The sequence below is a fragment of the Arctopsyche grandis genome, chromosome 3 (genome assembly GCF_051622035.1).
Source record: "Arctopsyche grandis isolate Sample6627 chromosome 3, ASM5162203v2, whole genome shotgun sequence".
NCBI lineage: Eukaryota > Metazoa > Arthropoda > Insecta > Trichoptera > Hydropsychidae > Arctopsyche > Arctopsyche grandis.
The window spans coordinates 24,211,305-24,235,188 of record NC_135357.1 but is presented as its reverse complement, the minus strand read 5'-3'; the positions used below and the strand labels follow the sequence as shown (position 1 = coordinate 24,235,188).

The 23,884-nt window shown below is 28.9% G+C and overlaps 1 protein-coding gene across 1 annotated transcript; it reads right to left on the bottom strand.

Annotated features, from left to right (window-relative positions):
• Positions 1-6,156: 6,156 nt before the first annotated feature.
• Dcr-1 (Endoribonuclease Dcr-1) lies at positions 6,157-22,926 on the bottom strand. The gene is made up of 39 exons (XM_077428418.1): positions 22,873-22,926; positions 22,355-22,569; positions 22,125-22,275; positions 21,913-22,038; positions 21,306-21,832; positions 20,899-21,036; positions 20,682-20,803; positions 19,221-20,596; positions 19,014-19,144; positions 17,602-17,706; positions 17,409-17,532; positions 17,114-17,253; positions 16,902-17,043; positions 16,725-16,830; positions 16,151-16,347; positions 15,830-16,009; positions 15,539-15,758; positions 14,688-15,454; positions 14,438-14,616; positions 14,161-14,331; positions 13,839-14,062; positions 13,041-13,126; positions 12,815-12,971; positions 12,570-12,687; positions 12,373-12,470; positions 12,105-12,295; positions 10,971-12,017; positions 10,722-10,874; positions 10,498-10,644; positions 10,105-10,414; positions 9,694-9,858; positions 9,180-9,610; positions 8,999-9,086; positions 8,773-8,916; positions 8,574-8,703; positions 8,408-8,498; positions 8,211-8,319; positions 7,887-8,019; positions 6,157-7,781 (listed from the first exon to the last, which is right to left on the bottom strand). Exons 2-39 carry the CDS (start codon positions 22,525-22,527, stop codon positions 7,613-7,615), a joined length of 9,066 nt encoding a protein of 3,021 aa, XP_077284544.1. The 5' UTR covers positions 22,528-22,569; positions 22,873-22,926; the 3' UTR covers positions 6,157-7,612.
• Between the last annotated feature and the right edge of the window lie 958 nt (positions 22,927-23,884).

Sequence of the window (23,884 nt, the reverse complement as noted above, 5' to 3'; positions counted from 1 at the left end):
TTAATTTTAAGTATCAATATGTTAAAGGAAAATCATTATTATATATGTTATTTTGTTTTTATTGTTGATTATATAAGAAGCAATATGAATGAGTTCTTTGCAATTTTTGAACTTCGTATATAGAATGGAGTGGTAATTTTATAATTTGACTTGAAACAAGTCTGCGTGTTTTATTTGTTTATCTGTGTATGTATTATTATATAGTTTAAAAGCCAAACAAATTTTAGTTGCATTTCGATGTCTATTTGTTAGTAAATTTAATATGTAAATTTATTATTATTATTTTAATAGATTCACTATACATATATGTATGTAGATAATGATTTATCAAAATATGGATCAAAACTACGTGATACAACTGACGTAACGGTTGGTTTTTAGTACATTGTAGATCATGACTATTGTCTCATGCTACTATGGTGCTTTTCTGTATGTGCTGTCCGTACGACAAAATAAAAAAATGTCGTGTTTTCTATGAATTTTATATAAATTGGTTTGTAACCGTTATAATTTCGATGATTACTGGTGATGTTAAATCTTACCGTTAAAATTATTATTGATTTCATCTTGAAATGCTAAAATTGCCAAAAAAATATCTTCAACTTGTAAATAATCTTTTGTGTGTGTGTGTGTGTATTTGATTACAATATGTGTTTAAGGAACGATTTCCGATTATAAAACGACCCACAAGGTGAGTCACATAGATAGGTAAAAAAATATTAAGAGCCCATTATTATTTGTTTGAAAATTCATGTTAAATTCACATGTCTGTAATTTAATTGAAATTGCCAACCCGCAAAGCCAGAAATAAAATATGTATGTCATCTTCATTTTAATAATGAAAATGCTCTTCTTGATTTATTTTTCATTTATCGAAAAATGATGTTCGATCAAAAAAAAAAAATAAATAAAAAAAAAATAAACATATATTAATTAATATGACTTGTCGATGAGAAATATAATATGTATGTATATGTAAAAATTTGTTACATATTGCAATACTAATGACAACATTGAATACTAGTTTGTTGGCAATTCCAACTTTGAATATGCATACATATAAATTGAGCATGAAAGTTCACTGTTATTTTTACCAGTGATTTCATTTCTTCCTTCCGAGACATTATTAAAATATATATAATATTATTGCCGCTCAACGTGAATCTGCGAGCGATGCATTTCTATTGAGATTGGAGATTTTTATTAAAAATCATCCGAAATGAAAAGTAGATAGATCAATTTAGGAATATCGTAGACAATTTTAGAAAAAAGATTAGCTTAGATAGCATTCCTTAGGCTAGGAATCAAATAAAAATAAAAATTTAACATACACATTTGTGTGTGTGTGTGTGTGTGTGTGTGTGTGTGTGCGTGTGTGTGTGTGGGTGTGTGGGTGTGAGTGTGTGTGTGCGTGCAAACCAATGTACATTATATTTGTGTACGAATGTATGCCACAAATGTAAATATAGCCATATGTAAGTATAAGATATATGAAACACCATTATCTACTATAAGAATATTAGATATATACATATATACTATAAATAAGAATATATACATATTTATGATATATGTATAATTTTATTTTATTTATCATTAAATGACAAAGCTGTTCATATTTTGGGTCGTTTCAGAAATTCAATAGTCTGTCGCCACTTCTCCGATAGCTGTATAATTTGTAGTAAAATATGCTATGAGACTTTATTTACATTGAAACTTTTATATGTTGCTTTATATCAATTGTATTTATAACAGTCGTTATGCATGCACACACACACACACACACACACACACACACACACACACACACATACACACACGTATGTACATATTTTACACAACATTATAATAATGCATAAAGAATCCCAATTTCATATAAAATGAATTAAAAATGAACTAGGTTATAGTAATATATACACTTATAAAATATAAAATAGGATTACGACTTTTAATTTATTTTGTTGTATTAATTTCGAGTGCACGAGGACGTTACGTCGAATGATGATAACGTAACGCATTATGGTTACCAAAAAAAAACTGTACATTTTAGTGGAATATATGCATATACATATATTTATATATAAACACACACGCACACGCATGTGTGGAAGTGTTTATACATATGCGAAATAAAAGCATTAGTGTTAATATGCGTTTATACAATTACGGTCATACGATTGTTTCGTATGACCAAAAATTTGTATTTATAAGATTTTGATGAGATAAAACGAACGATAAAAAGTATATATATATATATATATATACATATATATAAGTACTATGTATAAAAGTAACAAAAATTCAAAAGAACAATAGCGGGGAGCGCAAACCTTGGTGAAGCAGCCAGCGCATATCACACACGAGGCTGTGCCCCAACACTTTTGATACAAAATGTATTTGTTAGGAAATGTTGCCCGCTTGGAACGTGATACAAATGGCCGGATAGTACTCCCTGATTATATGATAATATGGGCAAAGGGTCAAAAAAACTATGTTTCTTCCTCAAACATTCTCGATATGCCTTCTCGATGTTTTTTAAAATATGGTGAACCTCAAAGTCTCATAAAAACAAACATGATAAGAGATATATCCTCATGGTTTAAATTTTAGAATCAACGCTGTGGTTCAACAGTTTGCGTGGTGTAAGTCTAAATTTAAAAGTAAGTCTAAACATTCGTTAAATTAACTCAAATTGATATGATCATGTACATATGTACATACTTTGTTAGTTTGAAGTTGTATACTAAAAACTATTAGAGAAGACTTATCATTCATCATACATGGCTTATGTTTCTGTAAAATTTTCTAAATGTTGATTTGGTTCACCTGTGAAATTTTAGTTGACTTTATTCAGCCAAAAACTATGGCAATTACAGACTGGGTGCCTCACTTAATGAAGTTTTCCTTTTCCTGTTGAAGATAAAATTCCATGTCTTGCTATAAAACGTTCTTCTCTATCTTCTATTGCCTGAGACTTTGACTAAAAACACCGCCTTAATTATCTTAGTACTTATTTCCAGTGTAGTGAAATTAAATCTGCTAACAGACGACCCTGTGAAATAGATTGGATATGTATAATATATATATATAATTTTATTTATATATATATATGATACATGTATGTATTAATAAATATGAAAACATGGATAAAATCAAATCAATTAATTTTAAGTACAGTTTTAATATTTTAGTTATTAATGAAAATTACAATATACTGGTTATAATCGCTATGAATATGATATTATAAGCTATTGAAATATATATACAAAAATATGATTTAAGGCAAGTGAGATATAATTAGCATAAAAACTATATAATATATATTTATACATATGTATTATATATGTATACATATATAATATATATTGTATTCCATAATGAATCACACCAAAACAATGCACCGTAGTTTGTAAGCCATAAAATATATTATATGCCATACTTTCATATATATACATAACATATACATGTATATATATGTATGTATATACTGCAAAATGAATTAAAATGCTAATCTTTTTATTTATGAATATATGAGTTATTCAATTTTTTATTTGGCGGAAAGCTTTTTTAATACACAAATTAACAAACAGTTTAACAAACTGAACTGCAACTTATCATCAGTTAAAAAATGCTTATATCATTAAACAAACACTCGTATATTTATTTGATTTGATTTAATGTGCTTAAATTGAAGAATGTTTAAGAATAGTGTTCAAAATAATTTCATTTAGTTCAAACTTACAATCAGATTCAAATACACAACCCCGTGAAAGTTCTCAAATTAATATAAAAATCACTTGAATCATTATGGAATCATATTTTCAAATGTGTTTTTAATACAAATACACAATGACTTTTAGTTGTAAGTTATTGGATTGACTTTTTAAAACATAGTTTATAAAATTATGATCTCACTGTTTATTTGGAGATGTTCGAAATGTGGAATCTCTTCTCTGTTCTCCTGATTTTTACTTTATTTTTATTAAATACTGGACACAAATATATATATATATATATATATATATATATATATATATATATATATATATATATATATATATATATATATACACATATATATATTCATATGTATATTACGTGTTTCATTTCTGATAACAATAAAATCAAATGCTTGATTTATTATATTATACTTATTGCATTTTTAAATTCAAAATGTTGTACTCACCATTAATTCATAAAATTACTTGATAAACCATAATCCATGCTCAACGAAATAGATGTAAATACTTATAAGCCAATCAGAATATAATACATATATGATTCCGAAAATAAAATTAGCTATACCTACATACATATATCATATAATTAAACTTTCTCTTGCAGTTTAATTTTAAACAAAAGTACAAGTACAAAGAAAGCAATCCAAATTGATTAAAGCGTTGTTCTCAGTGTTGTAGTATTCAGTCACTCTATTCAATACAAAAAAAAACAATCAATTCTGATTTCAAAACAATTCATAAGTATATATATGTATATTACTTAAAAATTACAAATATGTTATGTCAATATATTCTTACCACATTGATCAATTTGAAGATTGATTCATCCTTGGGGTAAATAGTAAATATCATAAAATGAAATAGTCATATTTTATTTCCATTTTAATCACTTGGTTAACGTACATACATACATATAATATTAGAATCTTTCCCAGGAAATCGTGTGCAGATACATATGTATATGATTTCGGAAAATAATAGCTGTCAGTTACAATCTTATACGTATTATATAATCCCTCTAAATACATGCCATGAAATAAAGATTACATGGTCTATGCACAAAATCAAAAAGCAATAAACATAATACTTTTATTATTTTATATTTTCAGTCAAAATGGAAATATCGGTTAAAAAAAATAACAGAAAAATTGTAAGTAAATCAATATACATATATTACTGAACTGAAAAACGCATCTGTTTACATGTACTTAATATTTATGACGTTTGATTATTGCTTCATTAAGGATTTAAACTAATTTTCTTGATTTTAAAATTATATTTATTTTATGCTAAAAAATTGTAAGTTGTTTATTTATACTTGCCATATTCACGTGTTGTATATTTTAATGAATGAAGAAACCCATTTTTATTAGTACAAAAAAAGAATGTGTTATTTCACTGTTTTGTGAGCTCATATAAAATGCACACTCAATCCTGTACATATGTATTGTGAAAAACCAACGTTTTTCGTTACAAAACTCATTGACATATCCATTTGAAATGCAACTGATCTGTAGTTTTGTTTTTCTGAACGAATTTATTTTTCTATTTAGTCTGATTTTATTTAATATTTAAATATTATACATGATAAAAGAACAAAATTGTTTTGTTAATTTCAGCTTTGAAATTTATTGTATTATGTTAAATGGTTTGTTAAATTTAACCAATAAATTATTTATTAATATTGCGTTTTTTATTCAAAAACTTATATTGGTGGTGCTACAATCCAGTATAGTCTTGATCTTCATCAACTATTTCATTACATTTCTACTATTGCAGGTAGATGATTATTATTTGCTATACACGTTTTCAGACAAATTAATAAATAACCATTCAACAATGGAAGGCCGACTTTAGAGAAAAGACTTACAGATTGAAGTTGAAAATGGTGGCAATTTGCACACTTCCTTTTAACAGTTAATCTAAAAAAAATCCCAAGTATGACATAAAGAATTCAACCTTTCATAAATGAAAAATGCTAAACATTTAAAGAAAACAGTTGATGATTTGCATTAGTCCAGTATACGCGCCACTACTGAATTGGTACGACAACAATTAGCTCATTCATTGCATTGATTATTGAAATTACGACCTCTACTTATTTACGTTGACTTACGTTACGTTGACCATACGTCCTTTATTTAAAAGGACAATTCTTTATTTCACTGCTCTGTCCTTAGGATTTAATTATTTTCTAAAATTCCCCTCTTGTCCTTTATTTTGTGAAGTCGACCCCGATGGCAAATCCTCAAAAAATTGATTATGTTTTCTATTTATGTAAGTATTATTTTGGTAAACGGATTATGCCGCAAAAACCGATCTCGCGCAGGTCATTAAAATCTCGATCACAGAACATCTGTTCCGCCGACCTTCCGATATTATTTATTTGATAAAAAATATAAAACAGATACTTTTTGATTCACATTTATTTAAATATAAAATATTATTACAGATTATTCTATAAATGTATGAAATTCAATACAGTATTTTTATTGCCAAATCTATGATGACACATAATTTCTGAAAAATATCCAAAATAGCTACATATTTAAACTAGAAAAAAACTTTAATTCTTGTGCGTTTGTATTTTATTTTTATTGTCATATTAATGACTAATAATATTGATAGATAACTGCACTAATTATTAAAAAATATTATTCATTTATAGACTGCTTACAGATAGATAATGCAATACCACGATATTAAAAACCCTGAATCGTGCTACTTTTATGATACTTAATACTATTAAAAACAGAGAATTATTTTCCAAAATTATAAATGCGAAAACTGCTATTTTTAAAGAGCTAAAGATTCCAATCTGATATATAGACATATTTATAAAAATGAATTATAACTAGTTTTTGTCTTCTTCATGCAAAAAATATAAAATGCCAAAACAAATAAGCGAGCTTTTTATATGATATCCAAACTCTACTAACAAAATCAACAAAAAGAGGGCTCAATTTCCAGAAAGAATAAAAACATATGTAAGTATTTAATGCACAGAAATATGGCGTCCATAAATACTATAGTTTCATAGTTGAACAAAACCTATCAAATATATTACTTAACATATGTTATTTTTTTTAATTTCATTCTAAAAATATTTCATACATTTTTATTGAATATAAAAAGATTTATACGATTTATACGTTCAAAATTGGAATAAAGTTTTACTTAAAAATTGGTTACAATTTAATGTAGAAAAAACCTATTTAAAATTAAAGCTATATCAATAAAAAAACCTTAAATTTAAAAATGAATCACACACATTTCACTGGTAAAAATAGTATGGAAAATATTAAACTTCCATACATTAAAGGTTATAATAAAAAATTAATGCTAGTATTATTGTGATATAAGCAGTTTTGTTTATACTGAGATCCATAGAACTTATATTATGGTTAGCTTTTATGATACATAACCGGGAAGTGATACATCCAGTTATTTTTAAGACTATGCATATATGATATCTGGAATTAATATAAAATTTACATACATATGTATGTATGAATATGAATAAGAATACTTTGGACAGGCGGCATAGCCACTTTGAATTCTGACAATATTCCAATAATTTTGTCTTCTGATTATGCCATAGAAAAAAATCAAGGAATCTACATATACATAGTATGCAAAAGTGCATTTCCAATTATTTTTTTTTTCAAAATATAGTAAAACAAAGTATGATAGTTTCATTGACAATAACATCAAATGAAGTCATATTAGTGTTTTACTCGAAATCAAATGAACTTAGACATATCTATATTGATTCCCCACATCACATTATGATATTTTTTATTTGAAACACCATACTAGTAATTCGATATCTTTGCTGATGTGGTGGTTAACTTTTTAATAATCGATTTTTATCATTTATTGTGACGTCGTGTGCCTGAAGGAGCTAGCTTACGAAGAGCACACTTAGCTGCAGTGCATTTTGCAATGCGATAATTACGACCAACACCCTTGAAAGCGCCGGCACCCAAAACTTCAACTGTGACACGTACACGCCTCCCATCAGCTAATTTTTCAGGTTTTCTACAAAAATTATTATAAATTTAATCCATAAAGTAACAATGGCGTTTGTAAAATATGTAAATAAGTATCTGAACGTAAATTAACATAATATTAAAGAAAACTCACCCAAACTTAGCAGTTTCCGGCTCCATTTCCAGCAATTCCCTAACTGGACTCTTAGGTACTGATTCACTAAATGCTTCGATTTCCCTTTGCATTAAAGCATGGTAAACTTTCCAAACAGCATCAAGAGACATTCCTACAATTCAACATTAAGTTAAAATAAAGTAAAAATAATAAGAAATAAATTCTTACCATTTATGTGTACATATTTAAATATTATATGTATAATCTAATTTACTACAAAAATATTATAGTTATATTTCAAAGAATGTCATAATAGACTAAGAACAAACCAAATTGTATACACGTATCGAATCACAAACATACCGGAATCTAAAAATATTGCACCCGCAACAGATTCGAATAAGTCACCCAAGGCTTTTGGAACTTCCACATCTTCAGCTTGTTCGCACTCATCTTCTTGAATTAAGTAATGCTAAAATATATGTAGATGAAATGAAATTTAAGCATTCACTATAAAAATATAAAGCATTTGTAAATTTAATTATATAAATATGTTGTACTTCTTCACTAATCGAATGACCATTTTCTTCTTGAATCTTAACAAAACGAGCCAAAACCTCGTTCAAACCAGGAGATAAATGTCTGAAATACCTGAAAAACAATAATATATAATGGTATTACTTTTTCGAAAATATGAAAAAAATAGAAACTATAAAACCATCATACTTGTGCATTCCGTGACGCACAGCTAAAGAAGCGAATATTGTATTGTTAACAAGAGCAGATCGCAAATCTGTAAGTGCCCCAGGAGAATGTCTTCTTGGATCTTCATATAGTTGACGTGTTATCAAATAATCTAAAAACCATTATTATGATTAATTGGTTTTACACTAAACTATTAGCACAATTACAACGAAAATAATACCCAAAACAGCATCTCCAAGAAACTCCAAACGTTGATAGCAATCTGTTAATCGATTTGGACTGTAAGAAGCGTGTGTCATTGCTTGTAAAAGATAACAACGATCCTTAAAACGGTAACCTAATGTTCTCTCCAAGCCTTCGTAACCTAAAATTTCATAAATATTAAATTTAAAATATTCATTTTTGAGCGATAAACGTCTAACTGAAAGTAAATTATAATAATTAACCTGACAACATTTGCATTAATTCCCCTTCAGGATCTGGTACGTAACGTAGAAGAGGTGACGGCGGAGGTTTCAATTCGCCATATACAATCTATAAATATTAAGTAGGTATAATATAATCATACACTGTAACATCATATAGTAATTTTTCTGAGCAATATATGAATATGTATGTATTTAGAACCTGTGTCCATATTCCTTTATCATTTTTTTCTGGTTTTAAGCTCCCTGGAATTCTACCTTCCCAATTCCAACTGTCGTCTTCTTCAAAATCACTATTTTCATCTTGGCTGTCATACGGATCTAATTCAATATCGTTTATCGAATTTAAATCATCATCTTTATCTATTACATCTTCAGGAATATCATCCTCATCAATGGGACCATTCATCAAGTCAGATGTTGTACTTTTAACGATCTCTTTAGTTACTCTTGGGCGGCCTACTTTTGTCTGCTCCATCATCTTAACAAACGGATGACTAGATGATAGCGTTAGTTCCTCCTTGGGCAACACCCTAATACCAAGCCAAGCCATAAAAAGCAATGCTCCCCTCGGGCCACACTCTATGAGATACGCTCCAATGAGAGCTTCCACACAATCGGCTACTGACTTATCTAATACAAAATTTCATAAAACGTCATATTGGATAGACACACATGATATGTATAACAATAACATAAAATGAAAGAACTCAAACCTGGGATACTGTGTTGTGTAATCAAATTGTATGGAACAAAACATGGAATTCCTTCTAATTCGACGTATTCACCTTCTTTTGAATCATTCAAACTTAAGTCTTTATCATTGTCTAACTTTTTAGAATTGTTCATCAAAACTGTGCACGTACATTTACAAAAAGTTCCTAAAAGAATAACAATATATAAATATGTATGTACATATAAATGTCTATATGTATGCAGGGGTGTGCCCTTACTGCTATTCAAAAATTTAAAACATATTGAAGATTTAGAAAACATTTGACAACTATAAAAGTAAGAAACGCTCATATTATATAATAGAATAATATGAAAAACTTACGATTTAATTTAAGATTATAATATGTATGTTTAAATAAACTTAAAAGACCATTCAATTATTTTACACATACCGTTGGAAGATGCAGTAATGTTTTTTATTGATTTTTCTCCTATACTATCAATACTACCATTTTGTTTATTATTTTCAATCAAATCAATACTTTTGCAATTGCTAATCATTGGTTTATTATTTATTTTAATATTCCTTCCATGCAATGGACAATTTTCATCTTCTTTTATGCTTTTATCAGATGTATGGAAAAAGTTTGCTGGAGTAGCATGATAAGAAGCAACCCGTTCTCGGACCAACTTTTCAATTTCATCTTTAGATAATCCCGCCAATGGTGGCATATCAGCTATATTCCACAAAGAAGATGGAATCTATAAAATAAAAATAGTATTAAAAAAAATTACAATAAACAAATAAAAATATAGATACCGTAAAAATAAATATGCCAACTAACATTTGTATCGATGAGAGCTCTTTCTAGATGTGGAGGAACTCTGTGACATGGAGGAAGCCAATTGTCATGCGGCTCAAATTTATAAGCAACCATTCTGGATCCCAAGGATTTTCTTCTACCCAACCTGTATAAATTTAAATTGGAAACCTAAAGGAAAATAAAGTATTAAAAATTGCGAAGATTGTAGAGTTATAAAAAAAATTCGATATTTAAATTTAAATTACCTGTTTACTTCTAAGATGCGACAGTTTTCCTTCATGTATATTTTGGTATGTGCAGTAAAGATAAGTGGTAATAGCGTATTTTAAAAAACTATCTCCAATTGTTTCCAAACGTTCTAAATTTATACCATCATTAGCGTTGGACATTGTTAATGCCTGTTATGAATAAAATAAAATAGTTTAATATTAATAAAAACACGAATAACTAAATGAAATATGATAAATTATTTCAATTATTCACGTTTAACATACCTGAAGAATCAAGCTAGGACTTGGGCCTGGATGATTATTCAAATCTGGTTGTAAGTCAAAACTGAATCCGAAATTTGCACTTTTGTCCTTAACTTCACATTGATTATTCACAGATTTTGAATCTTCAAAAGTTTGTCCTGATTGGTTATTAGGATCACCATTGGTAATATTTTGGAGTATTGAAGTGCCAGTCTTACTATCTTCATTTTTCTTTTGAAGAAAATCGTGTCCAAAGTCATCTTCATCTAAATCTTTCATGCTAAAAAAATTAAATTTTGTCCATTCCTCAAAAGACATAGAGTTTTTAATTTCATTTAAGATTTTTCTCTTATTTTTTTCTAAATCACTCAAGGTTACACAACCATTTTTAAAAAGGCCACAATTGAACCAATCTGCAGCGTTCTCAGGTATAATTTCAAAAGGAAACATTTCGTTGTAAAGTTTTAAGAGTTCAGTTTTGCCCAATACAGTTTCATATGATTCAGGGAATGGATTTACATTATCTTCAATATTATCATTGATATTTTTTTTCTGAACAATAGCCATTTCAGTGCTATCATTATTTAAGTTATTTTCTTTAATATCAAATAAAGAATTTCCATCAATGTGAACATCAGGTTCAATATTCTGATTCTCTTCTTTATTTTCCTCGGTTTCGGTATTGTCTTGCGTATGTTGTTCTTCAATTTTTAGTGTTTCTTTTATGGTTTTGGTCTCATTATCATATTTATTTTCATTCACAATTTCACTATCAGTATTTAATGGAATGACCAATATTTCATTTACTAAATTACATTTATCTTTATCATTTTTCACACAAACTTCCATGCGTGGTATATTATTACTGGAAATGAACAAATTAAGTTCTGACTGATCATAGAATTTTTTATTGTTGTTAGAAAAAACAGATATTTCTCTATTAGCTCCTATATCTGTTGACGTTTGGAGTTTTAAATGATCCAAGTTACTATCATGGGGAATTAGAATTCCATTGTTTTTTAGACATATCTTATTCAAATCAATAGACTTCTTGAACTCTTCGACATGCTGCAAATAAATTTATTTTCGATTTATGCTTAGCATACATATATACATAAATAATCTTAAATCGTAAATATAATCATTTATTTTTACCTGTATTGTATCTTCATCTTCATTATCATGATTATAGAAAAATTGTTGAAAAACAGCAAGAGATTTTTCTTCTGCTTCTTTTTGTATTTCTGGATCTATGATTATTTCGGCAATTTTCTTTTGGCCTACGGTAGATGGAACTTCGATTGCTTCAGCTTCATTGCCTGATTTGAATTCTATTCTTAAACCTCCTATATAAAATTTAAATCATTTTTATTAAGGAATATCAATAGTAAAATAGAAAAAATATTACACACAAAATATGTACCTTTTTCTGAGGTTGCGTCGATAGCATCAATATTAGTATTAAAGTCGTCGCTGTCGGAATCAGAAGAATTGCTTCCTTCTTCAGATGCATCAAATTCACTTAAAATAAAATATATAATTGCAAAATTGAATTTAAAACACACACCCGAGAGTACTATTAATAATTGTAACGTATGTAATTTAAATTGTATTAGCAACCTTGAAACATAAGATTTGTCACTATCAGCCATAGAATATTTTCTTTGTTGGGGAATACGATTAGGAACCTTCAATGGTGGAGAAGGATCATTTCCAGAAAGACTCCAATCTGCACCACCTAAAATCAAAACAATAAAATCAACATTGAAATAATATTATATAAATATGCAAAATTAAGAAAAATTTATGTACAGTATGTACACATGCATGTTTTAAATTGGGCAATTATTATAAATTTTGTTTACCTCCAATCGATGTACATATTGTAAGGTTCCCTGGAAGCTTAGCTGTTGCTGATATTAATTCGTCTTCATCATAATCTTGTCCTTCATGGTCCACTTGAGGTACAGTTGATGCCATATCATTGCTCCATGTCCCAATTTCAAATACATCTTCATTCAACTGAAATAGATACATTTCTTATAACGTTACTACTGATAAATATAATTAATTAAATAAAATTAAACAAACCCCTTCATCTGCATCTTCTTTTTCTTTTAAAATATCGTTAGCGGTTTTTTTGGATATTTTCTCTTCGTCGCCTTCTTTTTTCTCATCTAAAATAATGAAAGAAAAAAAACGTTTTAAAAATTAAAGAATATTCAGTCTACTACATATTTATTGTATTCAAAAACAATATTTTTTAAGAAAATATTATCAGTTACTGATACAAGATTTAATGAAATCTCTATCAGGGGCCAAACCTCGCAAAATTGCAAAGTTTCAAAGCGATCGGAAGAGTTGTAGGAGGTTTTTCCACAACAATCGCAAAGGGAAACTAATATAAACCTTGTTAAAATGATAGTAGCCAACAGTGGCGGATCAAGACACAGCAGGTGAGGCTCGCGCCTGGGGCATTCAAATTTAGGGGCCTCCAATCCGAAATATGTCCACGATTCGCAGATATGAAGACATTTGAAGCCGACGCATCGATACACACTTAGATAATTGGACTATCGATATACACACTTAGAAGAGCAAATAGATTCAGAACGAAAATATTGGCGAGCTGTTTTAAAATGAATCTTCGCCACTATAAAATTTTTAGCAAGCTTAGGAATGGGTTTTCAGGGTCATAGAGAGTGTGAATTTTCCAATAGAAAGGGAATTTTTAAGCTGCATTGAACACCTTGCCGAACTTGACAATTTTATTAAAACTCATTGAGAAAAAATTCAATAGCCGCAGTATAGGCAATTTGTCGCACAATTTTTTACAGACGCATTATAGTAATTAAATAAAAATTGGGACAAAAGTAAATAGAAATGGACCTGTTATACATTCTTCATTTTGTTTTATGGCTTCTATTTGATTTTTTTCACAATCTTTTTTATCTTTATTCTCTTTTGCATTTTCGCCAGCTAAAACTTCAGCTAAGCTCCATCCGAAATCCAATGCAGGCCATTTAAAATTTGACTCCAGCTTTGAAACACCAAGTGCGACACGTAATGCTACAGACCTTCTTATCTCATCGGCAAGTAGAAGGCTGTTAAGTCTAAACATGATGTGTAAAAATAAAATTTAAATTTTACAGTTATAAAAATTAACAAATATGTACAACAATGTAAAGGTTACATTATAAAGTTTACCCACCTATAGAGAATGCACGGTAGAGCCACTGCAGCTCTCCACAATGCTCCTCTGAATGGATGTGTACAACATAGTTCTGGTACTAATATTTGTTTTTGTTCCAACGATTCTCGCTTGGCTCTCTTTGTTCTTTCAGATGAGGTTGGTAGTGCAACTCCTTTGCGGTTCACAAACCTTTAAATTCAATCAAATCGAACGCGTTAATAAAATGTTGGCAGAAAAGAATACCACAATGTACAGTTGAAAAATTAAAACTAATATAAAAAATGAAACACTTTACCGAGGAGTGAGAAGATTCAATCTTGCTGAAGTGTGATCGACATCCAGGAGAGGTTGACAGGATTGCGTGATCTTGACATTGTATTTGTGCTTGTAATACTCTTCAAACGTAGCGTGCTGATCAGAGGGAAAGTTCGAACAAGGTGATAAATGCCAACATATTTCAGCGACATAAAAATACTGTCAAAAAACAAAAATTACTGTATAAATGAAAATTTACAAAAATTATTATTTTAATGAAAAATAAGTACTTGTGGTTGATCTTGATTTCTATACCAAGGCATTACGACTGCATCTCTATATTTTTCACTGTCGAATTCATATGTTTCACCTTGTGACAAATAAGGATTATGCAATATTTCTTCATTGTTAGTAATATTAGTAATTTGAACAATGTCTTCCGAGTCATTATTGCTGCATAAGTTTTCTTTTGCATTATTTATCTCACTCTCAGTAACATGATTTTCAACTTTGATAGATATATTTTCTTCCTGACTATCATTAATTTCATTCTTCTCATCCAATATTACATTTTTATCATCAACATTTGTCATATTATTTTCTAAGTGTTTTTCATCGTCAATATTAGAATTATTAAGAATTTTAGAAACATTATTTACAGTAACATTCATCCCATTGCTTTTTTCAACATCTTTGGTATTTTTGCAATTTGTCAGCTCAATTGGTTCTTTACTTTTCTTCTCATCTTTTTCAACAATTTCTTCAGTAGATGTGGTTTTGCAAACAACATCTTTTATTTCACTTTGATTTAACATTGCCATTTTAACAATATTCGCATATTCTTCTACCATTTTTTTTGCTGCGTTATTGTTTGAATTAATTGCACTGTTATCTGAGCATTTTCCTGTTTTTGAATTATTTCTCGAACAATTCAGATGTATATCAAAAAATGTCTTACCACACATCGACATATTCTCAGAACTAGTTTGATCATATATAAGTTGAAGAAAGTTCCAATCGATAATGACAGATGTATTACTACTATCTCTATCAGTCACTAAAAACAAAAATAGTTCAGCATGTTAGTTACTTAATTTTTTTTACATTTTGTTTTTTAGTGTAAGAAAACAAAAAAAAATACCTTTTAGAGTAGGTACAATATAATAAGAATTACGATTCTGCTTTCCGGATTCGTCAAAAATCATAAGATGGTTGTGCACTCGTAACACTTCAGCAAATGTATATTTCATGAAATAATGTATCAAACGTTTTCGACGGCGTGAAATCATCACTTCGAAAGGCAACTGTTGTAGAGCAACACGTACTTCACCAGATCTAGTAAATATTGGAAAAACAGGAATCTAAAAAATGTACAAATTATTAATATATTATTTTATAAAATTATTACAATTTCAAAAGATGATATTAAAACCTGTTGAATAGATTTGGCCGTAAGAATTGCAAATCCTTCTCCATATGATTCCGGTGGATGTAGTTTACGACCACGTGTATTATGCCGTTCAGGTAAAGGACATGCCAACCACGCATTCACCTGATAAGCTAAACATAGTTCTCCAACAATTGGTCGACAACCACTAAAAGCATTAGCTACCTAAAAGAAAAATAATTAAATCAGTATGAATGTACATACAAAATATTACATGCAGGGAAAAAAATTACATGTCTATTTTATTTTACTATTGAACTACATGTATTGAAATTGTAAATATTTATAAATGTTTAACATGTGTACCTTTTTATAATAATATTGCTTTCTTTTAGTTGTACCAGGTCTGGGTTCAAAATTACTCAAAGAATCATACTGTGGTGAGTTTTCAAAAGCATCCATTCGTATCAAATCTTTTATATCTCCTTGCATTGATTTAGGTATATCTGATGGTGGTGGTAAACTCAGCCAATCTGATTCAGTTGCTCGGAAACCTTCTTTACCTAATTATGAATATGAATCGAAAATAAACGGAATAACGTTAAGTGTTGTTATAATGTATACTTTAACCTGTATATATGTATTTAAAATAGAGAATCTACTATGTATTCAAATTATATACATAAAAAAATATTAGTAAATTCATAAATAGAGGCGTGTGTTTCCATTTTCCAGGAAAGAGGGTTGACTATTGTCAATTATTATTGTCCTACAAAGCTAGAGAGCAAAAAGGTTGACAATAGAAATTGACAATGGTAATCCCATTCGTTTGTCCGAATAGAAACCGACCACCATATTCATAACATATACATATATTGTATTTGTAAATTGATTCTAACAGAAAAATTGAAATGAAATGTATGTATTTGCACTAACTAACCAATTGGCATAAGATTATCATCCAATTCTCCAGCTTTGTGTAATGCTCGGCATGCTTGTAAAGCAGCCACTCGCCGGGCCAACACTCTATTTGGCATTGGGTGACCCTAAAATTACCAAAAAATTACAATACTACTACTGTCTTACTTAACATAATATCAAACATGATAATACCAACCACAATATGATGTTTCAATGGACAATTTATTGGTAATCGAATCGTACAAACATAAATTGGCTTTCCCCTAAAATTTACGCATTCCATAGACCACAATGGAACAAGACGGGTAAATGTATCTGATGGCAGTTTAACGCAATATCTAAAAACAAAAATAAATTGAATAACACTGAAAGAATTTTTTTTACACATACCGATGTGATATTTTATACCTATTTAACAAAGCTACAGCACTCGATAGATGGACAGCAGAAGTAGCCGGTCTATATGGTTCAATTAGAGAACTGAATCTTGCAGCATCAGCTTCTTCGGAGGCAGGTGGTTCACGCCATCCACACTTTCTAACAAGCATCTTTACGAAAAATACAAGTAATATTAAAGTACATAAATATTAAGCAAGCTCCCTATCTTTCGATTTTATTTATAATTACACCTATTTCTATTTATATTATAAAACAGCTTAAGGTTTATTTGATACAAAATTAAATTAATTCGTATAATACTTACTCTTTCTATGTACGAAAAATGTGAAAGCATAGTAATACTAGATTCTGATGGCGGAAGTACTAAAAGTGCATATAATGATCGAGGAGCTCTAGCACGAGCTCTACATCGAGCATGTGATCGATATCTAAAAAAATACGATAAAATTTTAACCATAAAAACAATACGAAAATTCAAAAGACCGTATAAAAATTACCCGTTTGGAGGATCCCATCGAATAACCAAATTACATTTGGGAAGATCCATTCCTTCTTCTAATATAGATGTCCCAACCAATAAGTTACACTCGTGTATACGAAACCTGGCAAAAACCAAAAATACTAATATATGTATACTGATTAGATTTTCCAATTATTCGACATCATCAACTATTCGAATATCAAATAGTAAAATTCGAAATGTTCGAATATTCGAATAGTTTAAACAATAGAAAACAGTGTGAAATATTAATTCAAAATAATTAAAATGAGTGGGGTCCACATACATTAAAAAGCAAAAACGATCGGAAGAGTGTGGAAAAAACCCAAATTTCGTCACACGAAAAAATCGAAAGTGAAGTAAGAAGAGGCTAATAACTAGCAAAAACGATCGACACCACTCGATAATGTCTACGCTTCGTATAAAAAAGTTAATTTATCGGCATACATATAAACTTTATTATAATTTAAAAAATACATGTTTTAAAAATAATAATGCGCTAAATGTTTCAACATTTAATCTCGCCCTTAATTTTGTTTTTACTGTTCCTGCTGTGGAGAACACTCTTTCAGTAGCAGTTGCCGTTGGCTTAATTGTTAATAAAGTTTTTAGAAGGATATCTAAAGCTTCGGTTCGTTTTTTAAAGTTATTCAAGTAATTGAAATCTTTTTTAAACCTTTTGGAATTACCTTGGAATTTGAAAAACGTATTTTTGTAACGTGCACGCGCGTTCAATCAATTTATTTAATTTGAGAAAAAATACCCGGATCGATAACGTGTCACTACGAACTTTGAAACACAACTGATGATCAAAAAAACATAAACGAAACGAAATATTTCTGCTTATACATAAAAATTGCGTTCCCGCTTCAGAGTTTATTTTCGTTTCCGTTTCAAATAAACGCAGCAATAAGTTCTCTTTCATAAAATACATAAGTTCAATTTCTAAAGCGAGGAATTCCAATGTCAAGTTCCACGAATCCATTGCACTGAGGCGATAAAATGACTCCGAGTCGACGACTCTTACGTCTTTCACACAATACACTGTTGCGTTACACATTTCGAGTAAAAATAAAATTGTATTGTGTTAAAAAAATTCTAAATTTGTAAAATATCTTATTAAAATTTCATTAAAAATTTTACGAATATTATTCGAATAACGAATAGTTCAAAATAGGCCAAATATATTTGAATATCGAATATTCGGATTGGAAACTCTAATACTGATAATATAATATGTGCATTGTTTGTTATCAAAATAAAATACTTTTTGATCATTCTTGATCAAAAAGTATTTTTTACTTATGTTGAATAGATGATTTATAGACATTTGAATTTTATTAGTGAAGAAGTACTTTGTTCTATAAATTTATATGTAAACAATATATGTATATACAAAAAAATACGAACCTTTTTAAAACTTCTTCTTGAAGTTTATGTTCTGTTTCAGCTTCTTTGGGATCTGTTAACGGATCCGCAACTTTATCCACAGTATACTGAGCACACACAAATCGAAGATCATCATCACTGCGACAAAATTCCTATTGTGCAAACAAATAGAAGTAATTATTACATATTAGAAATAAAAATAAATTAAAAACCTTTGTAAAAGCTTACATTAATTATAGTAGATAAGATCTTTGCGATTAGCGGTTCGTTCACAAATATCAATCCACAAAGAGCATCAGGATCATTATTCGCATTGTGATAATACCTGCTGTGGAAACCATAGCTTTTTCCCCCTCTTCCTCGACCTCTTCCCCTGAAATTATTGTCACCAAATTTTCTTGAAGGAGAATCTTTTGATCCAGCCTTAAAATTATCCTTCAAAATATAAATTGCAGCTTTGTCTTGAGTTTTCAAATTATTTTCAATATTTATTTCACTCTTATTTAAATCTGTGAATTTATGAGAAGTATCACATTTATCATTGGCTTTTGTTACATGCTTTGACGGTCTTATGATTTCGTTTTGACTATTTTCAGACAAAGTCTTTGTTGAATTATCGTAATGAAGATTTTCTTCATCTTCAATCCCAGAGTCCAGCGATTTTTTTACGTGATTTATATTATTTTTACTATCATCTTGGCTATCACATTCCAATAATTTGTTACAATCATGCTGTATTTTGCATAGCAAACCTTTAAAATTACAATCATTGATTCCTTGTAGCGCACTATGTAATTTAGAGTTTCCTTTGACGATTTTATCACTTTGACTGTTTCGAAAAAGTTTGTCGTTAATACACTCTTGTTTATCCTCATTCTTTTCTATATTTTGAAAATTTAATGGAGATTCGCTACTTAATCTATGTTTGGCACTGGAAGTTTTATCACCTTTTTCTTGATCACATAATGAAACAAAATCCTTTTCCAATTCGATAGAACATATTTTTTCTAATGATTTGTTTTCATTATCAATATTTGAAATATGATTATTCATTGAATTATTCGTACTACATTTATTAAAATCATCAGGCTCTAATTGCAATTCAACCTTTTCAAGTTCTGTGTCTGTTAAATATATAAGAGAATTAGATACTGAATTTGGTATATTTTTTTCTTTACCTTTATTTTTAATATTTTCGTGTGTTTTGGTATTTTTACCAACGGGAACAGAGTGGGGTATATTTAAATTGATTTCATTATTTTCCTTACATACACTATTTACCCCTAAACTTTTATTTGCTCTCAATTTATTAGATTCAACCATAACAGTTTTAGACGGACTTTCAATAACTTTTTGTAAATCTGACGGTTTAAAAAGTTTTAATATGTCAAAAAGTCGACTAATTTTAGGAGTACTAAATATAAGAATTTTTTCTTTTTCATTCGAATATTTATCAAAAATCAATTCAGCTGCTGCTCTTATCTGAATGAAAATTGAACTGACAAGACACAATAGAAGAAAATGACGTTCATATGGAATTTTTATTTTTAATTTTTCTATTTTTATCAACAAAGAAAATGCTGCTTTGTCAGCTGCATATGGACCTAAAATTAATTTAAAGAAATAAATGAAAATACACTTATTTTTAAGAAATAACTATGTAAGATCACAAAATATATGTAACCATACCTATTTCCTCTAATACAAACATGAAAAGCTCGAGCATTTCTCTAGGTTCTATTCGTGGATCTGGAATAGCTCTCAACTCTTCACCAAAAGCTTCATCTTCATATATTTCAGTAGGATCATATCTATAAAATAAATAAAATATTAAAGTAATCATCCAATTAAATACATATAATATTAATATTTTAATGCTTTTAATAAAAATATTATTATCAAATACCTATGGTCTTCAAGAAATATCAAAGCTCCAGCAATTGTACTTTTCATGAATTTTTCTAGCTGCTGCCTGTCATGAATTTTCTCTTCTTCTACCAATTCTTTGCATTCAACAATGACTTCTCGAGGCTTTCCCGTTATTCTAAAAAAAAAATATATATATATATATACATATATCACAAGTAATGTTTAGTCATACCACAGTCAAACCCACCTAATAGTTATGCCATTATATATTATAGTTTCATAATATTATAATCAATGGCGTATGATAAACACCCTCTATATCCATCGCACAGCCTCTCTTAGGTGCGTGCAAACAAATAAGATTGTTCGATGGAGATATAGCTCTACCATACCCCAATAATTTTATTGTAATTTTTACCAACATGCAATAGAGAAACAACATACCTTTTTAATCCTACTATATCACTAGCCATATCAACTTCACAACATAACATTTGTTCTAATTTTTCCAATTGATATTCAAGTTTATCATAAATAGTCCTGTCCGGAGTTGACGTTATGTTATTGTCGTGTATAGCAGTAATCATTTCAGAATTAGGATCTTCACTAACATCATCAGAAGACAATTCAGTGGAAGGTAATTCAATACAAGGAGTATACCAATATTGAAAACTATTCATATCAATAGCATCTTTATCGACATCTAAACACACTAAATCTGTAAAATTCTTCAAGCACTTGACACTTTGCTCACTCTCTTTATTCAGTTCGTGTTTGGTTATAATAAATTTTGAGCGATCCATAGGCATGTCCTCAGAATATTTATCCACTACATGTCTAGCATTACGAATTATATCACTCGATTTTTTACTATCACATTTAGTAAATAGTGGGTGAGTAAATGCAAGAATTCTGGGCAAATCTGATTGATCGTCTGAATTCATCTTTTTCTTCATATATCGTGAAATAATCTAAGGATGTAAAATCATGCAAATTAAATTAATAACATATTAATTTGTACAATTCATTTTTATTACAAAAAACGCAATACCTTCTGTAAATTGATATCTACTGTTATTAAGTGACATTCTTCGATTACAAGTAAATTTAAAATGGATATGTTTAAAAAGTCGTTGACAAATAAATGTTCAAGAATTTCAGAGTTACACACTAAAATCTGCAATTAAAGAAACAAATGTACGTAATTAATTACTTATAAAAAAACAAGAAATATGGATTGATTTTCAATTTCAATAAACGTACCTCATTGTTATTAACAATAGTTAAAAAATTTGTCGAATCATCGAATGATAGTAATGAAGTGGCCTGAAGATCACTCAAATGTGACAATTCAGACGCAATGGCTTTGATGCGATGAATTGGGGCTAAAACTACTGTTTTTTTTCTTGATGGTCTGAAATTTTAATAAAATTGAATATTTTAACCACGCATTTTTGACTTAACTAGCCATTCAATCGTAAACAATGAAATACCTTCGTATCTGATAAGCAAGCTCTTGTATTACTTTGAGAGCAACAAAAGTAGCTGCTGATGATGGTGGACATGTTAGTAGATTGTGTATTAATGCTTCCTCGACTAGTTCTTGTTGAAATTCCCTAGATGTAAATCTTAATGTACTTACACCTTCTGACCAATGATGTGCCATTTTTTTATGTTTGCACTTTTAAAAAGTGCCATTCGCTGCAAACTGAAATTACAACAATATTCATAAATCATCGGATCTGTCAATGATTTTTTGATCCACAATCAATTGAACCATCTATTAACGGTCATTTAATCTACAAAACAAATTTAGATTCAGATTCACAAAATAATGTTTCAAATGGGTTCAAACTTGACTAGGATTTTAATCTTTTTTGACAAAAATGCAACAAATTTTTTACAATGCTTGAAATTAGACGGTTAAAAGTGTTCACTTGATTTCAATAAAGTATTTATCAGCTATCACACTAAGCAGTTAATCATATAAATAATAACTAGATAAACCAACCGTTCACATCATTTATGACAGCTGTCAACGACAAAAGATTTGGCCACAAATCCTAATTTTTATAGCATTTTCGACTTACACGTGCTTTTTTCGAATTACTTTTTTAGGCAGTTCAATGTCTGATCGCAAAGTTGCATATTTGCGATGACCACGAGAAAAAAATATCTCTTCTTAAAAATTGCTACAAATCCAATATTCCATGCATTAAGTTTTTGTCACGGAGTTGGCCCAACGTCAAGATAGAGTATTATGTTCACTCATCACATTGGCCCCAATCTATGACAAAAACTTTATAAAACGACACAAAATTATACTTTGTTTTATATTTAATGATTATATTTTTATATATACAGATTTTTCATTTTCAAATTCTCTATATCAACTTTTGAAAATCGTAATCATGCTATTACTCCAGAGATTAGTTGAAATTTAAAATTTTCAAGACATTTATAAACAAATTTTGCGGCATTTTTATATGAATCAACAAAATTTGAGATGCTGAAAATTCGAAAATTGCTAAAAATGAGAAGCCAATTTGTTGAAACCGTTACAATTAAAATCAGATAAATTGGTAAACCAGTGGGACTCGAACCCGTGACCACTATGTTCGAAAGCATACTTATATGCTAACCACTGGTCCACACTGCTATATAAATTGTATCGCTAAAAAGCTGGTTTATAAAAATTATATCGCTAAAGCATGGCAAAACAAACTGTTTCATCTAATTTTACAGATTATTTCATCATTATATTTAAAGCATTTCATAATATTTTTAAAGTATTTCCTGGTTTACGAATGCACCGGTAGAAATAATAATTTACCCGCCCATATAATGAAATATTTACTAGATAAACTATCGGTAAGCTGATAATAACCTTTCCAATAAATATCCACCAGCTTATTTTCATTAATATTTATAAAATTAGAAACTTCCAGACAGAGACAATATCACACGAGAAATTAAATTGAAAATATGATTATTTAAGTTTTCATAGCGAAGAAAAATAAAAC